The sequence below is a fragment of the Rutilus rutilus genome, assembly GCF_951802725.1.
Source record: "Rutilus rutilus genome assembly, chromosome: 3".
In the NCBI taxonomy this organism is placed as follows: Eukaryota; Metazoa; Chordata; class Actinopteri; order Cypriniformes; family Leuciscidae; genus Rutilus; species Rutilus rutilus.
Window position 1 is genome coordinate 27,977,028 of NC_140211.1, and position 27,764 is coordinate 28,004,791.

The 27,764-nt window shown below is 37.5% G+C and overlaps 1 protein-coding gene across 2 annotated transcripts; it reads left to right on the forward strand.

Annotated features, from left to right (window-relative positions):
- Positions 1-27,657, forward strand: tbc1d14 (TBC1 domain family, member 14). Of its 2 annotated transcripts, XM_084403869.1 has the most exons (15): positions 1-312; positions 584-710; positions 5,686-6,394; positions 8,677-8,803; positions 12,718-12,836; positions 14,735-14,817; positions 15,196-15,313; positions 15,749-15,855; positions 19,848-19,934; positions 20,071-20,165; positions 20,257-20,328; positions 23,277-23,405; positions 23,503-23,612; positions 23,716-23,974; positions 24,967-27,657. In XM_084403869.1, the coding sequence occupies exons 2-15, from the start codon at positions 653-655 to the stop codon at positions 25,021-25,023; spliced, it is 2,130 nt and encodes a 709-aa protein (XP_084259995.1). In that variant the 5' UTR covers positions 1-312; positions 584-652; the 3' UTR covers positions 25,024-27,657. The 2 variants fall into 2 exon arrangements, with proteins under 2 accessions (XP_084259995.1, XP_084259996.1); XM_084403870.1 differs by lacking the exons at positions 1-312; positions 584-710; positions 5,686-6,394; positions 8,677-8,803 and adding an exon at positions 10,684-11,093 and having other exon boundaries at positions 24,967-25,396.
- Positions 27,658-27,764: the final 107 nt, after the last annotated feature.

The following is a 27,764-nucleotide window of genomic DNA, read 5'->3' on the forward strand; positions in this document are numbered from 1 at the left end:
GTAACAGTTAGTTCTATCGCGTCGCGCAGTGTGTACAGTGTTGATAGGGCACTGAAGGTCACTTCCTGATTTACTGACTGTCGTATTATGTCCCAACACATTCAAAACGCTCTGCCCCTCTTTAAATGACGTTTTGTATCCCTGAAACGCGACATTACTGCTACAGGTGGAAATAGCAAGTTTTCTTACTTTATTTGAGGCAGACCTGCACCTCATTCAGTCAGGGCAGGTGAATTTATCGACTCGTATGCTTTCCTGGCACATTTATATCGGCGAGGAGGTTTTAAAATGGCGGTGGCAGCGTCACAACAGGTAAGATACTTTTCATTAGCTTTTATAGCGCTGTTAGCGTTACTCGTGAGCAGAAGTTTGAATAAAGTTTAAGCTCTTTGCAGTCAGTCACTTGCCTGTAAAAAATGTAACGTCTCCTGAACCGAGGAAGAGTAATGTGCACTAGCAACAATGAGAAAAGTTGTGGGTTTGAGTTAAGTTTAGAGGTTAGATGAAAAAGTGTTCGTAAGCTGACAGTGTGATATTATAATCATCATAATAATAATAGTATTTGATATATTGTTTGTTGGAGGGTAAGGACTCTGGAGTGAAGGTGAGGGGGTGATGGACGCACACACATCCCTTCACCTGCAGCAGGAACATGGCTGAAGCAGAGCTTACGTCCAGTGAAAGCAACACAAACTGTCAGAACAACGATGGTGAGTTCAAAGTAACTTTGTTGCCCTGTGTAAGTTATGTAACAGGTAGCCTAACATCCTTTTCCAAGCTGTTTGTTTAGGGTCTTGAATGTCAAAATGGTAACAGCATAAGTAGTATTATTACGGTTATGTTGTGCATAAGAGAAAAGGTGAAGAAAAAAAAGTGTATATCACAGAATTATTTTTGATTTGTCTGTTTAACATGTTCAGATGTGTATTAGAACACAGAGGATAAAGCATAACAGAAATGATTGACAAATTAATAAATGTAGCATTCACCTCAATGAAAGAATGAAATGAGACAAACTGATTTTCAGAGCCATCAATTGAAATGTAACCAGTAAAATAGATAACCTTGTGATATTGGTGGTGGAGGTTGCTATCAGATATGTAGCTACAATATGTGTACAGTGTACAATAACATTACGATGTCCAGAAATCAATTGTAGTAGGCTACATTGGGTTTACTTGTCATTGTATGAGAAAATTCTTAGCACTAACAATATATTTGTATATATACAAATATATTGTTAGTGCTAAGAATTTTCTCATGAATAAATCCATAGATCCGCAAACTATTCTTGTGTAGTTTAATGGTCTAGTAGTAGAACTTTTGCCAAGAGTTTCAGAGGTCTGAGTTCTAATCCGCACTCGTATCGTGTGTTTTTTTTTTTTTTTTTTTTTTTTCTCATCAAAACCGAATGTTCATCAGTGGTTATATATCAAGCAGGGACACGTTTGTGAGCATTTTGTTTTGTGATTTCACCGTAACGAATAGAGAGTCTCTGCAACAGTGTTTAGCGATAGATTGAACCACACGTCCGAGTAAAGGCTGTGCTCGAGCCACAAGAGAACACCGTATCCATGCCACTGATAGCAGTGTAAAAACAACACATTTCAGCGCTTATTTAAAAAACTAATGAAATCACTGCTCTTCTAGTTAACTGGAGATGTTTTATTTATTTGTATTAGGTATATCCGTGCTGCGAGATGTTTTAAAAGTGGTGGGGACAATAACGACCCTGGCAAAAAGTGGTGGGGACATGTCCCACCCGCAAATTACACCAATGGGTACAAGTACGGTGGCCGAGAGAGCTCAATGCGCTGCAACTGAAGAAAATGCATGCAAATAGAAAAAAACACCCGCAAATTAAGAAAACATCTTCATCAGTTTCACAACACACGTGCGCTCCAAATACACAACCAAATACAGAAACGTGCTACAGACCACAACAGAAATGTTTCCAGGGGACCCCAAATAAGTGACGAACCCGGATGGGGCGTGCTTACAGCTCAAAGATTTTTTTTTTTTAATCTTTTTGCAAAACATACAGAGATGGCATGTTAAGGACATACAACTTTGTATACAATAATACAAAATTAAAAATGAGCTGAAAACTAAAATAAATAAATAAAAAGATAGAGAAAAAGAACATGAGGGAAAGATATTAATCTATACATCAGTTACATTGTACACATTTTGTCATGTTATGTTTAAATAAGTTTCATACGAAATGTTAGGTAATGTAGGGTCCAAAGATGAGACGGCAAGTTTTGAAGTTGAGACACTCGCACACAGATATTTGTATAAACTTTGTATAAGAACTTTGTATAGGGATGCTCACGAGCAATAAGCACCATAGATATCATATATAAAGGCTAGAAATCTCGTGCGCACTGCTGGCCAATGGAGGTCGACGTCCGCACGTGGCGGCCATCTTGCGACAGTGTACTCGCTCACTACTTCAATGGTGCATGTACTTTTAAATAACCATAACTTGCTAATTTTTCTACCGATTTTCAAACGGTTTGGTTTGTTATAAACGTCAGAGATGTAGTTATGACACTGCATACATACACTGCATACATATGAAAAATTATAACATACATTTTCAAGCATTCGGAATTATAGCCACGTTAATAATGTTTGTAAGAAACCAAACCGTTTGTAAATCCGTCAAGATTTCAGCGAGATAAGAGGATTTGTGTGCGTGCTGATCATTCACCTTAATGCACAGAGCACTGTCACAAGATGGCCGAACGATGATGCCGGAAGTGACTGCGCCATAAGACATCTAGCGTTTATATATGATATCTATGATAAGCACGTCCCAGCCAGGTTCGTCACTTATTTGGGGTCCCCTGGAAACATTTCCGTTGTGGTCTGTGCTGTTTGCAGCACATTTCTGTATTTATTTGTGTTGTGAGTATTTGGAGCGCACGTGTGTTGTGAAACTGATGAACATGTTTTCTTAATTTGCGGGTGTTTTTTTCTATTTGCGTGTGTTTTCTTCATTTGCAGCGTGTTGAGCTCTCTCGGCCACCGTATACAAGACTGTAACCACTTCAATGAGGGAATAAACTACAAACACACACACGAACATTTACAGTAGGGTCAAGACTGCAAAATACAAATGGACACTTTTGTTCATTGTTATAAAAAATGTTGTAGCCCGATGTTAACTTTTGTCAGCATATAATCTCTGTCATGAAATTGCAGTTCCTTAAAAAACAGTTTGTCTTTGGTGCTTTTGAGAAATTTAGAGGATGCTGATTGCCTTATGAAGGATTTCATCAGAGAGCAACAGTCTCATTTTGCAAGCATTAACAGCACATGAGGTACTTCATTGCTCTATGACTGTATGATTTTGGTTGAAAAAGCTATTTATTCATTTGGAAATTTAATCAAATTAGTTAGCTATTTCTCTGTGACTGCAGGAACACAGAAACCTTAAAACACAAAGACCAAAAATAATTCTTTGTATTTGAGAAATATGTGGGCTGGGTCACCATTGAAATTGTGAAAGCATTGTTATTGTTTAAGGTGTGTATTGTTGGGCAATTAAACTATTATTGTCCTGTCAAATGCAGCAGTTACTGATTGCACTTTCAATTGAAGAATTCACAGCTTTGTGAAGGCATGTTCTGTTCACAATCGAGTATTGGCTTGTAGATTATGTGCACATTTTTTTGTTTCTTTTGCAGTAGATGAATGGCTACACACACCTGTGATGCACACTGAACCATATTCAATTAGGGAAGAAGAACCTGTAGAGCTCGTATTATTCGTTGCCTCTCCCATTGTATATTTTGCATCCTTATTAGGCACAATATAAACATTTTGTTTGTCATAGTGAGCTGATATTGCTCTATTTTCCACTTTGTTTTTGATGTGCTGTTGATGTGCTACTGTGCTGTCCTCAGGCCCTCCGCTCTCCAATCATTCCTCTATCCTCATTAAGTGAAAGAGCTATTTTGGTCAAATTTTGATGGAAGATATTGTCCGATAGATTATCAAGGACGTTTGAGGACTGCGGTCTCATAGTTTGAGGGAGTGTTGACGTGATGTTACCTCAGGTCTTTGGGTCACATTTTTGAAACACTGGTTTCAGCTTGATCGTAGCAGCAGTTTTCATGTCACTCTATTTTGTGGAGATAAGCTGGTCAATGGTGTGTTACGACTAAAGGAGGATAAAGGTTGTTGTACTGTTTTACTCAGGCAAGACTCAGAGAAGTGTTTACCCAGCCACACACATTAAGTCTTATCACTCTTCAGGACATGTTTACCTGGAACATTGAGAGCACAGACCTGTCACCCAATGGAAAATCTGCAGTACAAAAGTACATAAAAATAGGGTACAATCATGTACTGTGGTAATATGAAGGAATTTTCCGGATTGATTATTTCACAGGTGTTTTATCCCTATTTTTGAATTACGCATTGTGTTGTGTTTCGGGGTTGAAGGAAAAGTCTATGTTGTTTTTCTATGTTTTTTTTTTTTTTCATGCCATGTAGGTTGTTATGTATAGAGAGATATGTTGATTATATTTTTTTGTTTGATTAGGAATTATTTCTGTCCAATTGACCCTTCGCTAAGCCACGCTTGTAAACCACCACAGGCCAATTGTGGCTTAGCAACCGTAACTAGGCGCGGGAGGTCTGGCAAGCTTTCAAGCGAGGGAAACATGCCGAAGCATTGTGCGTATGGATTGTGCAAATCTGATACCCGGTGCCCTAAAAATTTGGACAGGGGGTGGAATTTTTTTCCTTCCCGAAACCTAAAACCCAAGGGGAGAATGCCGGGCGTGGATCAAGCAGTTTGGGAGGCCCCATTCACAACTAAATGTCGACAGGATTAACAAAAACACCTACGTTTGCTCCACGACGTGTGAGCAGTAGCCTGGCCCACTAAAAATATAAGCGGGAGAATGTTATCGTTGCAAATTGGTCAGGCTAATGTCTTGTGTTTATTCCACAAGATTTATGGATAAGCTGTTTGATTTATAATTATTAGATTATTTTCAAATTTCACTTACCTTGCTGTGCATGAACATAGCTGTTCCTCAGTTTGTGTGTTTCCCATTTGAATGGTCAGCGTTTGAGGCGGCTGCTGCTTGCGCTGGGCCCTATAGGCTTTAGCTTCAATTTTGATGAAATTATTCTCTAATCGGTTGCATATTATGTCGTGGATATATCTCTCGAATTCATACTACAGTCCCTTTTGTCTTGCTCTCTCAGATATTTCACCTGTTCGCCAAAAATTACTAATTATCTCCTTGGGAATGCATACTGTAATAGACGTGCAAGGCGCGAAAGCTTGTCAGGCGTAGCAACAGTAACTTAGTGAAGGGTCAATTGACCCTGAAATATATGATGAAGGCTAAAGTCAAAAGTAGAGATGGTATTTTTTGCACAAACTGCCTCTAACCCTAACCCTATGCATAAAATGCATAGAATTACCAAGACAAAGCAGTCAGCCATTTTCTTCATCATTGTCATTTTCACCACAGAATGCTATCAAACACTATATTGTATGTAATTTGACGTAGTGGAAATGACATCTGTTAGCTTTAGAAAAATGTCAGTTTATTTTCTAAAAGGGAAGAAATATGACCCATATGACTTGATGCTTACAGATATTTAACAGCTTTTTACTTGTAAGGACTGATCAACATTTGTAATTTGCCTTTCTAGATTCCCAGGGATCATCAATAATCAAGTCTTCACAGTGTTTGCAGAGTGCCCCCAAGCCTCTCACCCAAAACTATGCCAACCATTTTATGCCCTCATGCTCTCAGCCCCCACATGTCTCTCTCGGCTGCAAATTATTCACTCCATGTAACGGCAATGGTGATGAGGATCGCAGTAGCCTGACCTCTCAGGACTCTGGTATCCCCACCCTTGAGATCAACCCACCTGAGCACATTCATGCTCGGGTCAACACAGCTGGGCTGGTGGTTCCACCGCCACTTGATGATAATCCAGCAACACTTAACTTGGATATTTCAGATAGCTCCTTACTCAAGTCTTCCACCTTCCCCCGTTGTGACTTTGATTTGGTACGTCTCTATGGTGCAAGTGGGCTTTCCAGTGCGGCAGGCAAGGGTACATTAAACCGCAGTGATGATATTTCAGTGTGCAGTGTGTCCAGTTTAAGTACTGAGTTTTCTGCCACATTGTCAGTCAGTAATGAGGACTTCCTAGACTTCATGGTTACATCCGAGTCCAGCGCCGTTGTTACATTTGAGAATGATGATGTCCTGCACCGTTCTGATAATTCACTCTCACCCCCTACTAACCTACACGGCAAGCTGAGCAGCCCACAATGGCCGGCAGTGGGGGTCTCTACGCTTCATGAGGCTAGGCCCAAGAGACTGGGACCACTCGCCAACTTCTTCCACAGGTATTGTAGCATTTGCATTTGTAATGTTGTTAAACTCACACTAAGAAACCAGATTGGTTCAGTAATATCATGATATGCCTGTGCAAGTTTATCCAAATGTTGCCTTTCAAATAATGTTGCATTAATATTATTCAACAAGCTTCAAGCTTTTTTCCTAATTTACAATTTTTGATTGCATTTTATTTTTCATGTGTGCATCTTTCTTGGGTACATTTGAAAATCTAACAATACTCTTGGCAATAGATGTTTGTTTGTTGTAGATACCTTTTCACTTTTCACATATCTAAGCTCTTTTTATCATTGACTTCTGTGGTTTGTCAAGGGGTAGCACCCTAAAAGTATTTTTTTTTTTTTCTGTTTTCTGTTTTTAAGTATGTTTTTTTTCTGATTCAGCCTTTTTATTTTAGTATAACAACACCTACAGCACAAGTTAAAATACCGCAATTGCTGCAAGTGGTGTTTCCTTAAGACTGGAATACACACAACTTTTCAAACCTGAACAGATTTTAAAACACTAGACATCACTTGCTGATTTTGTAAATGGTTACAGAGGGAAAAGCCTTTAGTGGAACTGCCAACAAAAACACTCTGAGTGTACTTATGTGTACATGCCAAATTCTTGCCAACGTCCCTTTCTATCTGAACTTCCAATTATAGAGTATCTTATAGAGTATCCTCTCAAAAACAACGATCTCTTGCTGCCTCAACCCAGTGCTTGTTTGACTATAATAAACTTCAGATCTTGGCCCCACAATATTCCATATCACCATCTTCCACTAAATCACTCCGTTTCAATGCTGCTGAATAGCTCATGTATTTGCATCACAATTCACAATCATTTTGGAACCTAAAAAATGGGTTGCTGACCAAAAGTGTTGTGAAGCCACTGAGTAGTGTGGAGTAAAGGGCTCAAAAGGTCTTAAGTGGCTTAGGTTTTTCATACTTCATAAAGCTCGATCACTAATGACTCGTTTTCTACCAAGCGGTACAGTACAGTACGATTCAGGACTGTAAACCCTGATCCGGCTTGCATTTCCACCGCCAACAGTACCCTTACTTTATAGGTTTGGTGTATGCCGGAAAGTAGCGATCGACGTCATTCTCGCGCAAAGAAGAAAGCGACACAGTAAACAACAATAGAGGATATACAGCAGTTCTTGTTCTTGCTTCTCGGCATGTGGCTGCTTGTCACAAGACCAAAAAAAAAAAACATTGTGTTGCAACGGTATTGTGTTCCAACTGTATATTAAAAAATGGCGCCTCTTGTGTTGTCATTCCTGTTGTAGCACAAGCAAGAGACTATTCTCTGTCAACCAATCAACGTTCTGCATTGAGTCTAGCTCCAACCTTTAGGTACTGGACTTCTGTACTAGGTACCTCAACGGAAGGGTCCCAAAAAAGTGGTACAGAACGGTTCGGTATTTTGGTACCATTCACAACTTTTGACAATCGAAGCAGAAATAATTGTGTACCGTACTGAACTGTACTGTACCATATTGCTCGGTGGAAACGAGCCATAACTGGACCTTGGCTTGTTCTCTACAATTAAATACTATCCTCTATGTCCCCATAACAAGACTCTGCACTGTGGGTGATCGCGCTCATCTTATGACCCATGTCTCAGAATTACCTGCCCTTTTATCATTGTGATGTGGACTGTCTTGAAGCTCTCAAGAGATATCTTAAAACAGCTCAAATATTTTTCCTTTTCCCTTACTCTTCACTATAGTGCAGTATTCAATGAAAAGTGCTACAAGTAAGAAATAAGGTACGAGAGGCTGTGCTGTATCGTGAATAAGTCACGGCTGAAGACGTCGCAGAGTGCTTACAACGCCTTCAGCCCTGACTTATTCATGATACAGCACTAGCCTCGAGTACCTTATTGATTTTATAAAACGGTTACCACACAATACAAATATTAAAGCCAAAAATCATATATCAATGCAACTTTCATGAAATAAAATCACTAAGCCTTTTTTCTGCTGGAAAAAATAGTCCCTGACTCTGAACAGCAGCAGAAGTTCCATTATTTCGCTATTAGATGGCGGCAAAGACTGTCTTTATGAGCGAGTCAGTCAGTAGAGAAGACTTTTAGATTGAAAGGACTGAGGCAAGACGCAACTGACAAATGACCAGTGTCAGGGCACAGGAAAAGTCTATTGACCAATCAGAATCAAGGACTGGAACTAACCGTTTTCTAATAATAAATAAATGCCAAATTTGTTCATTTTCAGTAGTGCTCTGTTGGCTCAGTTCTGTTATTTCTTTTCAATATTTGTAAGGAGTCTTTTTGCTAAGAGGATGAAGGACACGGGTGCACTGGAAGGACAGCGAGAGCCTGGGTGGAAACTGTTTGGTAAAGTTCCACATAAAGACCTTTCAACCAAAGACTCCAGGAAAATACCAAAGGTATGTTAACTTTACACACCTGCACTCATTTTTACAAGACAAAATGTGTAATGTACTTGCTTTTTGAGTGGTGTTGTATATAGTAAGGTTGAACTGAAATTCTGAAAAAAAAATTCTGTGTTCAATGCCGTCCTTAACTCTATTTGAAGAGTTCAGATGCAAAAGCCTCTAAGTGCCATCTGAAATTTTCTTCTAGAATGATCATTTTTATCAAGCTTGTATATTTAAGTTCAGTAATTTCACTTAAATGGCAATGAAGATTACCTATTAATTGTCATTTAAGTGAAATTACTGAACTTAAATATACGAGCTTGATAAAAATGATCATTCTAGAAGAAAATTTCAGATGGCACTTAGAGGCTTTTGCATCTGAATTCTTCATTTGTAAAAAGTACCCTTCACTGAGCATGGCTCGACTTATTTTGAGTATTTAGTATCTCTTACATTTTTTGAATATTTAGTATTAAGCAAGTCATATGAGGCAAATGAGGTTTAAAACTAAAGGCTGGAATACTCTACACAACTTTTGCCCAGATTTTTGCTTCGATTTGCAGTCTCAAGAAGTCAACATTAGTTGTTGAAAGTCAGATCCAATCTGTAGATTTTTTTAGTTTTAGTCTATGGTTACATCCAGTTGGATGACATCAGATATGTTTCATATTTATTTTACGTCAATTTTTTTAGAACTCATTGTTTTAATTTGTCATACATCTCCTAGCAACGTTGATGTTAAAAATGTGCAGGGTAACACTTTCCTCCCATGACTGCTGCAAATATGGAATTAGATATTAACCAAGAAATAGCACTTACAAGTGAAATATTAATAGGCATCCCATAAAGAAATTGAATGAAATTGGTTTCCCAAAGGCTTCCCGATCAGATAAACCCGCCCTAAACCCACGCCATTGGTTGAGCTGTTTTGGGGTATGAACGTGTGAATTCAAGTCACCATAAAAATTCAGTCTCCATCAAAATGGACAATTCTTAGTTTTTGTATGGAATATTGTAGTGTTTACTATAAATTATTTATCAGTGCATTTTTTTTTTATTCATGTGGCAATCGTAGTCTTCAGTCAAAAGCTTTACCTTCCTCTCCTTCTCACAGCAAAGTCTCTTCTCTAATGATGTGTGCATCGGCGGAAGGGCAGGACGACAATCCCAATAGCTAAAATATTCTCTGCTTGGAAGAAAGTACTTTAACAATGAAAAGAAAAATCATGTTTAAGGATTTTTATATTCGTTTAGATTTTTCTTTTTTTAATTGTTACGCACGAATCAATCAAATGGCTTTACATTGCAGTCTTGTTATGGCATTGTTGTGAATGGGGCTTTGTTTCCTATGTACAGAGAGACAACAGGCCTGCAATGTGCTTTAGGTAATTTGAACCCCCCTGATTCAGCCTCCTTGTGTCCATCTAGATTTCACCCACCTCCAACTCCTGCCTTTATCTCTCGTTTTTGTTCTCTGCAGCTGTAATGGAAGATTGAGGTATTGGGTGACTGGTTTAGAGTTGCTGTTTTATTTAGGCTCTCTAGCAGTGGCTCCTTGGAAGAGATGTGCTTTAGTCCTGACTTTAAACATTGCAGTATTCTACCTGCTACCATTACTTGTTTTATTTGTAAAGTGTTAACGGACTAAAAATGTGTGGGATTGTCTGACAGTGTGTTTTGGATGTGTTTCTTTATATTTTATTTTAATCAGTGGAAGCTCATGAGAACTGATGACACACAGTAAAACAGATTATGCATCATCTTTGTACATGACTCAGGCATGCACAGCGGAACACAGAGCGCACTGATCGCATGAAACTGCAGTGCAGAGTGCCCTGTGCTCCTAATAGCTGGAATCAATTAGTATGGCTGCCTGTAAATCATGGATCCTCTCTCAGCACTGTGATGACGAGTAACATTAGCATGCACACACGCATATGGACACAACAGGAGCAAGGGACAAGATCGGATCCTCTGCATCCCTCTGATGTGGGCCCTCCCTGTTTGGTGCATGTTTGTTTGGACGGAGTTATAGAGAGAAAGAGGGCAAGGAAAAACAGTGTCAAGTAACTTAGCAGGAGTGAGACAGCAATAACAGCAGAGGAGCAGGAGCACATAAGTATCATGCTACTGTTTCTCAGGGTGTGTCCCATATTCCTTGCGGTCTTCCTCTGCTACTGTGCCTTGCCTTTCTGTCTACAAGGCACTTAAGCTTATAGTTAGGAAAATACTGCAATGGTAGCGTGTAGTGTCTGAAACGCTGGATTCTGAATGTCTCAACAGCACTGCAGCGTTCATGGTGAGTTCATGCCTTATTCATTTTTTTCCTTCCCCCTCATTGTTTTCCGTCAGATAAATTAGAAAATGTGAGGGGAACGAGAAGAAAGGGGAAAATAAAGAATTTGTGGGGAGGAAATGACGTGGAACGAGAGAGGTTCTGTCGTAGCAGGTGTACCTGGTGTGTGAACACATTTGTGTGTTGGTGAATTATATTTTCATTGTTTTTTTGGCTGTCCCACATTTACTCTTAGAACTAATTAAGAGTTATTCGTCTAATCTTACTTGATGTCCTTTTCTTAAACTTATTTGGCTCATTGTTGGAATGTAGGTCATTTTGTCTAGTTATCTCTGAGAAAGTGCAGTGTGGGGGCAAATTAAATATTTTTATTCACTCAGTTCAGTGTGCATACTGTGCAATAGTGTGTGCTTTCTAACTGCATAAATAAAACAAAACATATTCCTCTATTATCAACTTGGTTGGATATACAAATTTGACCGAATATAGTCCAAATCAGAGAATTTAAAGATGGATGCAATGCAAGATAGCACAGATTTCTATTCAGGCAGGGTGTACAGTGTATAACATGAAACTTTGTAAAGGAAAATCATACTGTAACAGTAGCAAGTTGTTCTGATTTCATTTGAGCCTGTCATGACATATTCCCCTGGTTTCACAGACAGGGCTTAAGACTAGTCCTAGACTAAAATGTAAGTCTGAGCTGTTTCCACTGAAATAAACTTGCACTGACTGATCTTAAAAATATATCAGTGCCTTTTTAGTTTTAAGATGCACATCGGTAATGTTTTTTTCTAAGCATGTTTATAAAAATTACTTAAATGTCCTAATTGATCTATGGTCTAATCCTGGCTTAGTCTAAGCCCTGTCTGTGAAACCGGGCCATTGTGTTCTGTTAAGACATTTATTATTTTCAGTTCCTGCTGGTTTGAGAACTTCTGCTTCCATCTGTGCAGGTTGTGAAGAAGAAAGTATTGTGTGGCAAAAAAAGCTGGATGTTAAAACATTCTAACATGTGTAAGAATGAGTTCCATCAAGTTGTCATGCCTAAAGACTTGAAATTTAGTATTTAATTATAATTTTAGGGTGATTAAGCCTTGTTACCATAAACCAAAAAAGCAACAACTCAATACTCTAATATAAAAATATATGTGTATATATAAGATCTTAATTGTAAAGTGATATACGTAATGGTAGTATTTGTTCTGTTGCTTTTCTTTTATGCAGATTTCAATAAAATACAAAAAATGGTTACATTAATCAGAGCTAAATTAGACTTTTTATTGGAGGAGAATTACAAAAAACTCAACATTACAGTAATGATAATATGGTGAAAAATGTGCATTATTGTCATACAAATAATGTCACATTTCAAAAACAATTTTAATAGACCTCAAAACAGCCTTAATTATCATGCACTGTCAAATTACATTTACTGTTTTTTGGTGAAAAGTGACTATCAAAATTATTTTAAAAACTACATTATTATTTATTATAGGTTATTAATTAATCTATCTATCTATCTATCTATCTATCTATCTATCTATCTATCTATCTATCTATCTATCTATCTATCTATCTATCTTTCTATCTTTCTATCTTTCTTTCTTTCTTTCTTTCTTTACAGGAATATGAAAGCAGGAGTGGACACACAAGCAATTCCACATCTCCTAAGAAGAATGTAAGAAAGAACCTGGACTTTGAGCCACTTTCAACCACAGCCCTTATACTGGAGAACCGTCCAGCGTGAGTGTTTTTGTGTGTGCCTGTCTCTGTAAATGTGTTACATTTAACCCCTCCTATCCTCAAACTTCTTATTCCTGTATTATCAGTAAAAGAAAAAAAAAATTGAGGTACCATCAGTGGTATGCAGTGGTGTTTTAAAATGATCCATCAAAGTTAGCCACTTTTTTATATATATAAATCAAATGCAAATGTATGTCCCTGTTACACTTCATTTTCCTGGTTAAATAAACATTGCATAAAAAATAAAGACCAAATATAATTATATTTTTACACTAAATGTAATTTATAATCTATTTATTAAAACCAAGTATAAATCATCAAGTTTGGTGTTTGCATTTTTTAAAAACATTTATTCCAAAATTATAACTAAAGGCAGTAACAATTTAAACAATATATATTATTTGCAAACTAATATTCAGCTTTTCTTTTTAATAGTCAACTTATTTTCAGCAGTCATCAAGCTTGTAAACGCTGGTCACAGACACGAAGAAGTACCTTTAATTTCACCAAGTTGATTGCTCGCTAAAAACCCCACAGTCATCATGTTTTCAGGCCAATTCAAGTTTGATTTTGAAGCGATATAAAGTGGTGATATCTAAATGGCTGAATTGTTTACTTGCTACATTTATGAGAAAACGCTTCCCTGCCATTGACGACTGTTTTTACGGCTTTCCTCGTTATCACTGTTATAAGGTAGGGGGCGCTATTACTCATCTCCTGAACGAGTACAGTATCTCCAAATCAAAAAACAGGCAAAGAAGCAGCAGAAACGAGCAATCTCATATGTAAGCAGATGCATATGAAAAATAATGCTAACTATAAACAGCATATAAATCAAAATGGCCTAATGCTACTGAATGAAATGTCAGCCCAGGATGAGCTACAGGGCTGTGCAAGCTTTGGGGTTGTTGATGGACTCGATCTACTCCGTCTATGTTTTGATCATCTTACAGATTCTGATCCAGACGCAGTCTTTGACAAAAACGTGATTTCCTCAGCTTTTTACTCAGAATGTTGCTTTTTTTTATGAAACTTACCCATATTCAAGTGTTGATGAAAAGAGAATGCATGAAGCTAGAATAAAACTAGCTAGAAGCAGAGGCTCTGTTCTTTCTTTAAATATATTGCATGTTCAGATATTCATACAACAAAATATTCTGGAGGCCATGAAAATTTTGTGAAAATGACCAAAATGTTGGTGGTGGCAAGCAACTTTTTTTTTTTTTTTACGCTGGCGGGAAAAGAGTTAACGCCACCATTGTCTTCATTCAGGCCAATTTGAAAGTGCACACAAAAACAAGGGGCAAGATCTATCGCACGAATCAAACATATCCAATTATAACCGATCAGATCCAATCATAACCGATCAGATTCAATCATAGTGCGATGGAGGCATTGCCTCCTCTCACGTGGCTTTCCCCCATTCATTCTCAATTACACCCCATCAAACATTAGGGTGTCTGTTTTAAGTCAATGGGGAAGCCTCCCACTGTAACTTTACCTGCGGGTGTTGCTTTTGGGCAATGTTACTTTAGAGAAACAAGTGACTTTTACACTTTTTAATGTCATGTTTTGTAATGTGTACATTGTTTTATTTTGCAATATCGATTATTTTCTCATCTAGTTTTTTTGAGGAGACGCTGCCTCCCTTGCCTCCTCCGAGGAAACGCCCCTCCATAGCACTCTCCTAAAACAAAAAGAATTCACCTCTTATCTTCCATGCAACGTTATACCATTCACAGACAGGAGCACAGGAAATGTTGCATACTAGTATGTATTAAAGCATAGGGATCATTAAGATCAAGAAATGAGTTATAGATGTAAAGTTTGACAGAATGTGACTCTCACAGGCAGTAATGTAAAAGTGAATTGACAGTTATTTTGTATCTATTGTGTAGGAATCTTCCTGCAAAGCCTGAGGAAGAAACCCAGAAACACAGACAAGAATATGAGGAGATGGTGGCTCAGGCCAAGAAGAGAGGTGACTTTCTTTTCATGCATGTGTTTGTTGTATATGTGAGCGCAGGGTCCACCGTTAATATGCATGCAACAACACATCTGCAAGTAAAAATCTTTGGAGAGTGTATAGGAATAATTTCTTCAACCATAATGATTAAAAAAATACTGTTTCATGGCTGGTAAGAAATATTTATGGCCAGTAAATATTGTCAGTTCATCACTGGCAGATGTTGCAAAAAGTTCTTCTTCTCTTATAAAGGATCTTATAATTTGAACTTGACAGTTTGATTGTTTATGTCTTTAGTTTTGTGTGCTCTAGAGGGCGCTATTGTAAAAGAGACAGATTTCCATTTCACTGCCATTCTCTCTCTCTCCTCACACTGTGTGTGTTTCTGTGCAGAGCTGAAAGAGGCCCAGAAACGGAAAAAACAGCTAGAGGACAGGTGTAAACTAGAGGAAAGCATCGGCAATGCTGCGCTTACCTGGAGTCAGGAGATATTACCCAACTGGCAAAGCATGTGAGTCAGCACACAAAAATCATTGACACACTCTATAGCCACACAAACAAATGTCACTTCTTGATATTCCATATAATTAAATAACAGCCATTCTAAAAATAGTAATGTTTGGCAAGAGGTGTATTGTCCAATGTAAGATTAGTGAGAGACATGGATTAGAAGTTAGTGCATGGTATTTTGAGCTTAGGTGCTTATGCAAGCAATGTGAGTTTGAATTTGGCTTGCAACATTTTCAGTTCCAGTTCTTATCCTTATTAAATCCTATAATCTCTCTTCTGTCCCTATAAATAAAACATTAAAATGTCTAAAAGTCCAAAAATGAAATAAACAATGTAAGAATTAAAAATGTGCTCAGAGAAGCACAGTCACGATATATACACAAATTTCTGAAGAGAAATAACTTGTTTCACTCTGTCTTTCTTTTCACCATTTTAGGTGTTCATCTAGGCGGGTGAGAGATTTATGGTGGCAAGGTCTGCCACCAAGTGTGAGGGGCAAAGTCTGGAGTCTAGCGATAGGAAATGACCTGAACATCACAGATGGTATGAATGTGTGTTTTGTATGTTTTTACACACAAAACCCATGCATACCGCATATAAGCACATACAGGAAAAGACTAAAAAGACTTTTACACTTTGGACAATCACTTTAGATTTATTTTTTTAATTTATGAATGAAAAAGTGTAAGAGTGTTAAATGTGTATTTTGTGGGTAATTATATAAATCGCTTTGCATTAGGGCTGCATGATATATCGAAATATCGCAAATGTACATCACAATATGCATATCGCAATGGCTTACAATAACTGAATGATTTTAATACTTCAAAAGATGATGAAAAGTCTAAGCTTTATGTCGATGCAGACAGTGGAGAATAGACTGGATACATGACTGTTACATACGTGTGACATGCTTAACGTTAAACGCTATAAGCAAAGTACTCATGCGTGTAGGAAGATGCCTATCGGTCTGGACAGAGCGTGATCCCTAATTCAGTTCTCTTCCACAGTTTATATGAAAAAATACACACAAAAGTATGTCAAAATGCCTGTCTTGGTGAGTATTCACGTCAACTATGTCTTAAGTGGAGTAAATAGTTGAGAAAGAAAGAGCGCATGCAACAGTATATTGGATCCGTGCAGCTCTTAAAGTGACAGCAGCCTACAGTACCGCGGGAAGTAGGGCTGCTGAGGGTGCTGCCACACCCCCTGGCATAGAGCTCAAGAAAGAATTAAGGGGGATTTTTTTTTTAACGTTAGATATTTCCTTTTCTTGAAACAAATTTAATGCTTAATTCAGTACTACTCTTAATGAAAAAACACAACAACAATAAGATAGTACAATGGCAAACTCGCTTATATTAAACAGAGAACTTTAATTAACCATACAAATAAGACTGATGACATGGTATGCCCGCTTTGTAACACAAATAAATGAAAGGTCTTTGGATTTTCCCCTTAATTTAAAATGAATACTTAGTTTGTGGTTCATTATTATCAATGAAAACACATCCACAATAAAGTAGTACAATGTCAAATTTGTTTATAGGCCTATTAAACATAGACATTTGTGGGGGTTTTTTTGTATTATTTAAAAAAAAAAATTATTCTCTTGAACCTTTTTTTAACTGACAAAAGTACAAAGAAAAGTTTTCCAATGTTTTCACTGACCAACATAATTGTATTTTGTCAATTTAAACAAATTTGTATATTGATGGCTGCAACACACTTCAAAAAAGTTGTGACAGAGGCAGAATAAAAGTGAAAAGATTATAAAAGTTAGATTAGAGAATTGAGATTAGAGATTCATGAGAGAATTGTCAAACAATTCAAAAATCACATTTCTCAATGCAAGATTGCAAAGAATTTATGTCTTTCACCATCTGCCATACATGATGTTGTGAAAAGATTCAGGGAATCCAGAGAAATCTCAGTCTGTGTAGGGCAAGGCTGGAGACCTCCGTTGAATGTGCGTCACCTTCGAGCCCTCAGACGGCACTGCATGAGAAACCCTCGCTACTCTGTTAAATACAGCCACGTGCTCGGGAGTACTTTGGAAAACCTTTTTCACTTAACAGAGTCTGACGCTGCATCAAGAAATGCCACTTGAATCTCTGTTACGCAAGGAGAAAGCTATACATCAGTTATATACGGAGATGCCGGCGAGTTCTCTGGGCCCGAGCTCATCTCAGATGGTCTAAAAGACAGTGGAAATGTGTGCTGTGGTCAGATGAGTCCATGTTTCAGCTTGTTTTTTTCAACAACGAGAGGGACCAACCAGACTTTCATCAGTGACAGGTGCAAAGGCAAACATCTGTCCTGGTATTGGGGTGCATCTGTGCAAACGGCATGTGTGACTTGCGTTTGTGTGATGGTGCCACTGACATGGAGGCATATATTTGGATTGTACAGAGATATAAACTGCCATCAAGATGACATCTTTCCTGGGAAGCAAGACAATGCCAGGCCTCATTCTGCACATTCTACAACTGAGTGGTTTCTACACACTCTTTACCATAGAAGGGATGTGCCTGACTGTCTGCCTGCAGTCCATATCTGTCTCTTATTGAAAACGTATGATCACCCATCATGAAAAGGAGAATGTGACAGTGGGGAACATGCCTCTGTCCCAACTTTTCTGGAGTGTGCTGCAGCCACCAAAGTCAAAACGTGTTTATATTTACAAAATAAAATTAAGTTGGTCAGTGAAAACATTGGAAATATTTTCTTTGTACATTTGTCAGTTAAATATAGGTTCAAGAGAATTAACAAATCACAGATTCTTGATTTTATTGCATTTTACAAAACGTCCCAACTATTCTGAAAATGGGGTTGTAATAAAATCACATCAACAATAAAAAAGTACAACGAAATTAAAATACAGCAACAGTAAAAAAAGACAAACTCACTTATATTAAAGGAAGAAATTGGCTCCGTTGGCTTAACAAAAATGTTCTTGTGCTTTTGCCTCTGCTATCGTCCTGTCAGTAATTGCGCCTCACTTTCGTCACGTGACTCCTGCGGCACTGCGCTGCTTCTCTTGCTCTATGGAGCAGAAGGGCCTCACTTTGCGTCCGTTGTCCAACTGAACTAAATTGTTTTTATTTCTATAAAAATGCAATACGATGGTGGGCAAGTAATGCAATCACCCCGCCTCTTTTTCTCAGCCCCCCCTGCTCAAATTATGTTCCCACGGCTATCAAATAATCAAACAACAAAAGACCAAGAGGAAATCACTCGCTGCTCTTGATTGGATCACTTTTGTAGTTTTAATAAGAATCAGTGTATATTTAATTCATACAGTGAAGACTAAGCAGTCTTTTATTTTTAGATGTGATTATTCAATATCTGTTGGTAAATAAGCCTAATGTAGCCTACCTGAAAACCTAAACCACCTGGTTTGCACTGACGCTAAAATTACACTTACTTTTATGTAATGCTACATTAAACCTCTGCTGTTCAATTTCAGAAGTTGTAGGGATGCTTTCTTCTCACAAAAAGAATGTGAAACATGTATGTTGGTTATATCACTTTCAGTTTTTAAATATATTTAAATATAATTTAAATTTATTTTACACACTTAAAGTATTATTGTAGCGCATATTGAATATCACATTATTTAATATTGTATTTTCTTCAAAATCGTGCAGCCCTTCTTTGTATTTTTTTTTTTTTTTCATGGTATTTCACAAGCAGCATCCTGTGGTTTGATTAGTCTTTCATTTGAAACTTTCTCCCACATTACAATTGCCCCGTTAACAAAAACCCATTGCATGCGTAATTTATATCATAAATTGGCAAAACAATTTATCTGAATGCTGCATTGACATCATATGGTAATCAAAGCAGTAGTAACCATGCTTTTGTGGGTGTTTACTGTGAGAACTCTAGACTGAAAACTGTGTTGTGGTTTTAATGTTTTTTTTGCAACAGTCATCTGTTGTAGTCATGAGTGTAGAAATAAAGAAAGTTTAGGAGCTATAATGTTGAATAGCAAATGATTCTTGATGAGGACAGGTTGACAAGCTGGGTAGTTATGTTATGAGAACTTAGTTTTACATTATTGTTTATACATTCCCTGTATTTAAACATTACTTTTTTATATTTAGTCAATAAACACTCAGAAATCAGAAACACTCTTCTAGTCTTTTAGATGAGAGCAAATGTTATTCATAAAAAGTTACATGTAATAACGTTACTCTATCACTAAGGCTGGGCGATGACATCATGGTTTTCTCCAAAGTGGCCATATATGAATTACCTAATTTTTTTTACAACAAAAATGAAACATCACTGAACTTACTTAAGCTGGACTGTGATGCTATTTTCTTCTGGAAACAAACTTTGTTGCATTATTTTTTTTGTTGTCTCTGTAAAGCTGCTTTGAAACAATCTGTATTGTAAAAAGCGCTATATAAATAAATGTGACTTGACTTGACTAGGGGGTCTAATTAGAAAGCAAATAATGATTTCATATTTACATTAACATTTAAATAACACATACTTTTTTCTGCGTGTGTATGTGTTTTAAATAGAGCTGTATGACATCTGTTTGGCAAGAGCTAAGGAAAAGTGGAATGCCTTTGTAGCCCCAACGGCTGCTGCAGAAACAGAGATTGAAGGTGATTGTTATGCATTATATTTAAGCTTTGTTTCTCTCCTTGCACTATTCTTTTATGCTATTTTGTTTGAACTTCTTTCTGTTAAACTCCTTTGCTTTTCATGTTTTTTTGTAACTAATAATTGCTTAATTTTTAGATACAGGTTTGTCTCATGCTGATCGAGAGGCCAGCCTAGAACTGATCAAGTTAGACATTTCCAGAACCTTTCCCAATCTCTGTATATTCCAACAGGTAGGGTGCATTGCTGTTTCTGGTGTTTTATATCATCTGCTGACGAATGTATTGGAAATTTTTTTTTTTTTGATTTTGCGTTTATTTTCAGGGAGGCCCATACCATGATGTATTGCACAGCATTCTGGGAGCTTACACTTGCTATCGTCCCGATGTGGGATATGTAAGTACCCGTCTTGTTTACTCAAGTAATGTCTAGTTTTTAAAACCACCAATGTACCACTGCACTGTTTACAAGCAAAACCCCATCTTAACCTTAGTTTGCTTGAGTATTGACTCATATAAAGAGATCTTTACAGAGTAAAACAGAAACTGACATAGATGTTGTGTTGTACAGCTGGTTTGCTGGGGTATGATGAGCAATATTGTTCCAGCTATTACGCACATTATTTGCAGAGCCCTAGACCTTATTCTGCTGCACAACGCCACAGCAAACTGCTGCACAGCTCTCTTACATCCTGCTCACATCCTGCTCACTGCGCCACAATATCATTTGTTTGGCCAAAGTGCTCTTGCACTTACATCTCCACTTAGAAGCTGGGTGTAAAGGTCACATTGTAAAAACTTCCGAAATGACAAGATAAATTAAGAATAGCTTTTGTCATACTCCCAAAAACACCTCCACTGGTATGATGCAACAATTTAAATGAGAATGTCTGTAATATAATTTAGCTGCCTAGTTTAGTACTTCTGCATTAAGAATCTTTTGAGAGAAAAAAACTTAGCTTTATTACTCATTTTCATTTGACCCTTACACACACCTTCACGTGTGCCTTCATACACATACACATACCTGTTGAACCAGACGGTTATCAGGGAACAGTGTGGTTACTCTGCGTTACTATGCTTGTTATCAGTTTGAATATAGAAAGGTGGCACTGATCTGACATTTATGGGGTAACGCGTGTTGAAATAAAGAAAAAATTATTAAGAGATGCTATTTTTGAGCTGATAAACATCACTCATTTATCAGCTCAGCATTAAAGTCACAGTAGCCGCGTTTCCACTGTCGGGCCAGGGCTTTAAACGGGCCGTGCCGGGCTAATAGCCTCGGGCCAATAGCACCGGGCATGCGTTTCCACTGTCGGGCCAGAAGCTCCACAGCGCTTCACTAAAACACGCCCGTAACACGCCTCTCTGGGACAACGTCACACTAACCCATCATTTCACCAACAAATGGAAGTTTTATCAGTAAACTAATCAGATATCACTGGAAACAGCGTTGAAAACAAACACGATAAAAGCGGCCGTTTGCTAGCTTTTTTTTGTTTGTTTGTTTAGCAGCTAACGTTACTTGAATATTTAAAACCCAAGCATCGATGTTTTACCACAGGTTTACAATAAAAAGTGATACATTGATCATAATGAATTAATTTATGTAAAAATTGCACATTAGTCACTCAGAAATAAATTACCGTTAGGTCTATTTCACAAAAGAAAGAGGACATGCACACTTACTTTTTCAGTCGCGTCTGTTTCTTTATCTGGTAACTTAGTTACAGGACATAATCCATCACATTTAGAAAAAATTATAATTTCTACAAATATATGCCATACGACCTGAGGAGCTTTAGCACTCTCTCGACTCCCATACAGATATTTTCAGTCAGAGAAACAGAGGAAGCTCCCGAAAAAAAAAGTTACTTTATTTTTTAATAGTCCGGTTTAAAGAGACGAGACGTAGGCTATGACAGATCAAATAAAAACATGACTGTGATACTTAGCCTTTAAGATTGGTCTGATTTCTTCAAGCATTCGCTATGTTTTTTTTTTTTACTATGTGTATCTTCAAGCGTTTACTATGTTTACTATGGTAACGGCTAGCGCGCATAGTCTTTTGCATCACAAACAGAAGGCATTCAAACATGAACGCGATTTAAATTATTTTATTTTTAAGTCTTAAATGCTGACAGAATCATCCGGCGCTGCCGTCTCCCAACGGTAAACTCCTCCTCTGTTGGTAACCACTCCTCTAGCCCGAGCTGGCCCGCTTTGGCCCAAGGTATTCGACGGGCCAGAAATCCTGGCCGTTGGCCCCGAGTAAGCCCCGATCAAGCCCCGGAAGTGACAGTGGAAACGCGACTGGCCCTGGCACGCACTAGCACGGCCCGGCCCTGGCCCGACAGTGGAAACGCGGCTAATGAAATCCAAATGGACAATTCCTGTTTTTTTTTATTGAATATTGCAGTATCTGTTATAATTTATGTTTATTATGTTATGTACACTCGTAATCTTTAATCAAAATAACCCCCTCCCTAATCTAGAAAAGAAATCTAGACCCTAGCGCCCCACCCTAGCAGCAAAATTTATTTTGCAGCCAGGGTGGTCTAGCAAGTCTCCGTTGACTTTCGAGCTGGAAAAACCAAACTCTAGTCAGGCCAATCACATCGTGTATAAAGTCGGTGGGCGGGCTTAACATAATGATGACAGAGTTGCGACAGTTCCCTGCTACTTGAAAACAAAGAATGGCTGCTACTGGCGTACAGCGGTCTTTCGAATCGGCTTTGGCCGCGACTCTGGAGGACTTGGAGTTAAGCTTTTCTTTGAGAAAAGAACAAAGAACAGCACTGAAGTCATTCTTAAAAAAGGAAGATGTGTTCGTAGTTTTGCCGACCGGATACGGCAAAAGTTTAATCTTTCAACTAGCTCCGCTGGTGGGAAAACGCTCTGGTTGGTTGTAGCGCTATCCTATTGCGTGCAGAGGGAATTTGAAAGACAACCGTTTATCCCGCCCCTCGGATTGAGCCCTGCCAATGGCGAGTTCCCAGACCCAACATCTTGATGTGGGTCTGGCTTGCCAGGCTACCCTCTCCCCCCTTTGCAACGACTTCTCTTCTCTGATGACGTGTTTACTGACAACCTGTCACTCGCATGAGATCACGGCAATAGCAAGCTACAACGATCCAATCAATTCCCAATGGACAAAAGGGACAAATTCTCACCCTATATTTTTTTTGTTTTCATGTTCGAGAAGTGCTTCAATTATATGTCACAATAGGGAATTCTGTTAACAGAATACTATTCTGTTTCATGTTGACTTTAGAGATAAATCCTCAAACATGTCTGTTATGTATTTGTAATTTTTCCCCCCCCATCTGTTTCCTTGTGTAGGTGCAGGGAATGTCCTTTATAGCAGCCGTGTTGATTCTCAACATGAACACTGCTGATGCCTTCATTGCATTTGCCAATTTGTTGAACAAGCCTTGTCAAATGGCTTTCTACAGAGTGGACCACAGCCTTGTGAGTTTTATGAGCAGTTTTTTAAGATGTGCAATCAATAAGATCGTAATTAGAAAAGACTCTTCATATGCTCCTTTTTTTTTTTGATCTTCCCTAGATGTTGACATACTTTGCAGCATTTGAAGTGTTCTTTGAAGAAAATCTACCAAAGCTTTTTGCACATTTCAAAAATAACAATCTGTCTTCTGATATTTATTTAATTGACTGGTGAGTTACTTTGTTTCTTGAAAAGTTCAGTTCATAACCGTACCCCTGAGTCTCGTGAGGTATAGATTTATTTATCAGAGGTCTGCTTTTTCGGTCTGTGTAGGATCTTCACCTTGTACAGTAAATCACTCCCACTGGACATTGCGTGTCGTGTGTGGGACGTGTTCTGTCGTGATGGTGAGGAGTTTCTCTTCCGCACTGCACTGGGTATCCTGCATCTTTATGAGGACATCCTCACACACATGGACTTCATCCACATCGCTCAGTTCCTGACACGCCTGCCGGACTGTATCTCTGCTGAGGAGATCTTCTCCAGCATAACCACCATCAACATGAACAGCAAGAACAAGAAATGGCCACAAGTATGCATCTTTTTCTAAACAATCACACATAAACACGACACATGCATTGAAATGATTACATATACACTGAATTATGCAGAATGATATCAGTCTGTAAGATTTTTTTTAATGCTTTTGAAAAAAGTATCTTATGCTTCCCAATGCTGCATTTAATTGATCAAAATACAGTAAAAACAATAATATTGTGAAAACATTACAATTTAAAGTAACTGTTTTCTTTTAAAATATATTTTATAATGTAATTTATTCCTGTGATGGTAAAGCGGAATTTTTAGCATCGTTACTCCAGTCTTCAGTGTCACATGATCCTTCAGAAATCATTCTAATAATTATGATGATTTGCTGCTCAAGAAACATTTCTGATTTCTGACTTGTTAAATTGATGTTGTGCTGCTTAATATTTTTGTGGAAATATTGATACATCTTTCAGGATATTTTGATGAATAGAAAGTTCAAAATAACAATATTTATTAGAAATTGGAATCTTTGTTACACTACGTATGCCTTTACTTTCGCTTTTGATCAATTTAATTTGTCCTTGCTGAATAAAAGTATTTATAAAAAAATATATATATATATTAATGACACCAGACTTTTGAACCGATTATACAGTGAATTCAGGAAGTATTCAGGCCCTTCCTTTTTCACATTTTATGTCGCAGCCTTATGCGAAAAAAAAAATGCTTTTAAGAAGGTTATTTAACATTTTAAAATATATATATATATGTGTGTATGTGTATGTGTATGTGTGTGTGTGTGTTTGTATGTGTGTGTGTGTGTGTGTGTGTGTGTGTGTGTGTGTGTATGTGTATGTGTATGTATGTATGTATGTATGTATGTATGTGTGTGTATGTATGTATGTATGTGTGTGTATGTATGTATGTATGTATGTATGTGTATATATATATATATATATGTATGTATAAAAAATGGTTAATCTGATGGGACTCTACTAGTGTTTTTTTTTTTTTTTTTCTCGTTTGTTCCTCTAGGTTCTTCAGGCTTTGCAGAAAGGACAAGACCGGGGCAGTCCACTACTGAAACGCTAAGGATGCATCCTCGTGTGTTCTCTTCCACCTTACAGAGACTAAGAGAGAAACCCATGTTGACTCTGCATGGGTATTCCTGCATACCTCTGGTACCTCATCAGAGAATATCAGTTCCAGTGGCCACTCTGTGTCCTCTTCCATACAAACTGATGCTTGGGAATACAAACTGATCTCACAGGGCTGGAACGGAGACAACACATCACATGAATGAATGTACACTCCATCTCTCAGTTAGGTGTAGCAATGTGAGCTTGTGAAGATGTCTCTGTCCACTATTTACTCCTTCACCCTTTATCTTTGGCTTTATCCTTTTCTCTCCCTCAGCTTAAACGTGGCATTTCCATTTTAAGCGAAATAAAGTAATATATATTTTGCTGTGTTTTTCTGAGATTGTTTTTATTTGTTTGTTCATGTTGTTTTTAATGTGTGGAAGCATACTGACTTCAAATGACCTCCGTGTCCTTCAAAATCTTGGAGTCTCAAAGGGAGTTTTATATGGTAAAAAACTGGAAGTGCTCAAATCATGAGGTTAATTTGTTTTGCTAGGATGCAATGTCAGTGAATCCCACCACTGTTTGTAAGGCTTTTTGCTCACTTTTTTTAATCTAAGTTTCTTATCAAGAACTATTATTTATTCTACCTCTTACTCCTTGTGTCTGTATTCTATGTTTCTGTCCTCTATCTCACGAATGTCTTTATTCAGAGATTTGAGTGGGTACTGAAAGATATTAGTGTGTTGTGGTATTGCTACTGGATTCTTTCTCCCTTTTCTTTCTTTTTATAGGAAATACTGTGCCAGTCTAAAACCAAACATGCTGTTTCTGATATACCCATTTCTGAAGTTTGGCTTCTGTTCATGTCTGCACAACAGGAATTTAGTGAGATGAATGTGGCTTTAACATTGCGGTGCAAGTTGGATATCATAGTGGTTGAAGTGTTGAGAAGAGAGTAGATGAAAGATTACGTGTGTTAGCACATCTGAAAGGGATAGTTCACCCAAAAATTCTGTCATCATTTACTCACCCTCAAGTTGTTTCTTTCTTCTGCTGAACACAAAAGAAGATATTTTGAAGAACGTTGGTAACCAGAAGTTGACTGTAGCCATTGACTTCCATTGTATTTTTATTTGATTTTTCAAGTCAATGGCTACTATCAACTGTTAGTTTGATTACCAACATTCTTTAAACAGAAGAAACAAACTCGTACAGGTTTGGAACAACTTGAGGGCGAGCTTCATTTTTGGGTGAGCCATGGTCTTAGCTTGTTTCATGTAAATAACATGCACTAAAACGGCCTAATTTATGGGACCACAATGTAACAGCAATAACAGCGTTTTTTCACTTTTTTTAAGTTTGTCATTTTTGTGAATATTTTTCATTGAGAATTTTATGGAGAAATGTTTTGGTTTGACAGTATAACGTTAAACATCCAGATGCTTATTTATTTTGTGTGAGAAAAAGATCTTAATCCCCTTGGAAATTGTGTGTATATCATATGTGTGCAATGCATGTTCACATGTACACACAGAAATATGTAAACAATCTATGAAGGCACTGCAAAGAATATTGAATGGCACGTGTTATCTTGCACAATCTGTCGTAAGTTTGTTTAGATATTATCAAGATAATGTGGTGAGATTTTGCTGCTTTGTGATCACTGTGATCAAAGGAAAACCTCCCACCTTTTTGTGGTTTAAACCAAACTACTGCAATAAGCTGCTTTTGCACAATTTTTTTTTCATAATTTCATAGGTCTTTTATACTGTATGCTCTCTGCTATTTCATGTTTTGTTTCTTGTTCATTACCAAATAAGAACCCCAGGAATTAATTTCATGTTAATGTTGGCTGTTTGCATTACCATCAATCTGATTATTCATTGCCCTCAACTTATGATATTAACAATTTATGTATAACAATTAAAAAAACTATTGTACATCTGGGATCAAGCACCAGGAGTTGTTGGCTTTGTTAGTGGCTTTTTTTTTCCTCGTCCAAATCTTTGAAGTAAATTATGAAAATATATACATAACTCAAAAAAGATTTCAAAAGACTTCATATGTGTCTGGTTGTGCAATCAGCTGCTTATGATTTAATGTACAATAAATAAATAAAAAAGTCATTACAATCTTGATTGTAATGACAGAGCTAACTTGTGTGTATAACCAATGTCATGTTATGCTGTGAGTACTTGAGTGTGTACATCATCACAAACGATTCATGTTTAGAAGGGCATAGGGCATCCAGGAACATGGGAAATGTTGATAATGAAGTGCAATAATGTATTGTGCATTGTATTTGTTATGTACGTGTATTGTTTATGTGGGAATTAACCGTATCGGGTGGTAAGATGAAGACAGCAGAATGTTCAGTGTATCTATGCCTGTATGAATAGTTTGCCAGTCAGAACTAGCCTTTTTTTTTATCCATTTCAGCACTGTATGAGCATTCAAATGCAGACTGTGTGCATGCAACCCCACACTTGAGGCTTTCAGACGCTATTTGAGCATGCATTGATGCAGCTCACACAACACGGTTTGACTATGTCCTTGTTCTTATGTTTGCTCTTTTGTCATATAATCCTGCCTTTGCTTTTGTTGTGTCAATATAGAAATAAACTTATATATATTTATGGTCCATTGTCTCATCACCTTATTAATGTTCACATTGAGAATAATGGCACTGTAGACTTAAGATTAAGATGGTGAGTCATGGGAGCTGCAGTTTTGCTACATGAAATAACC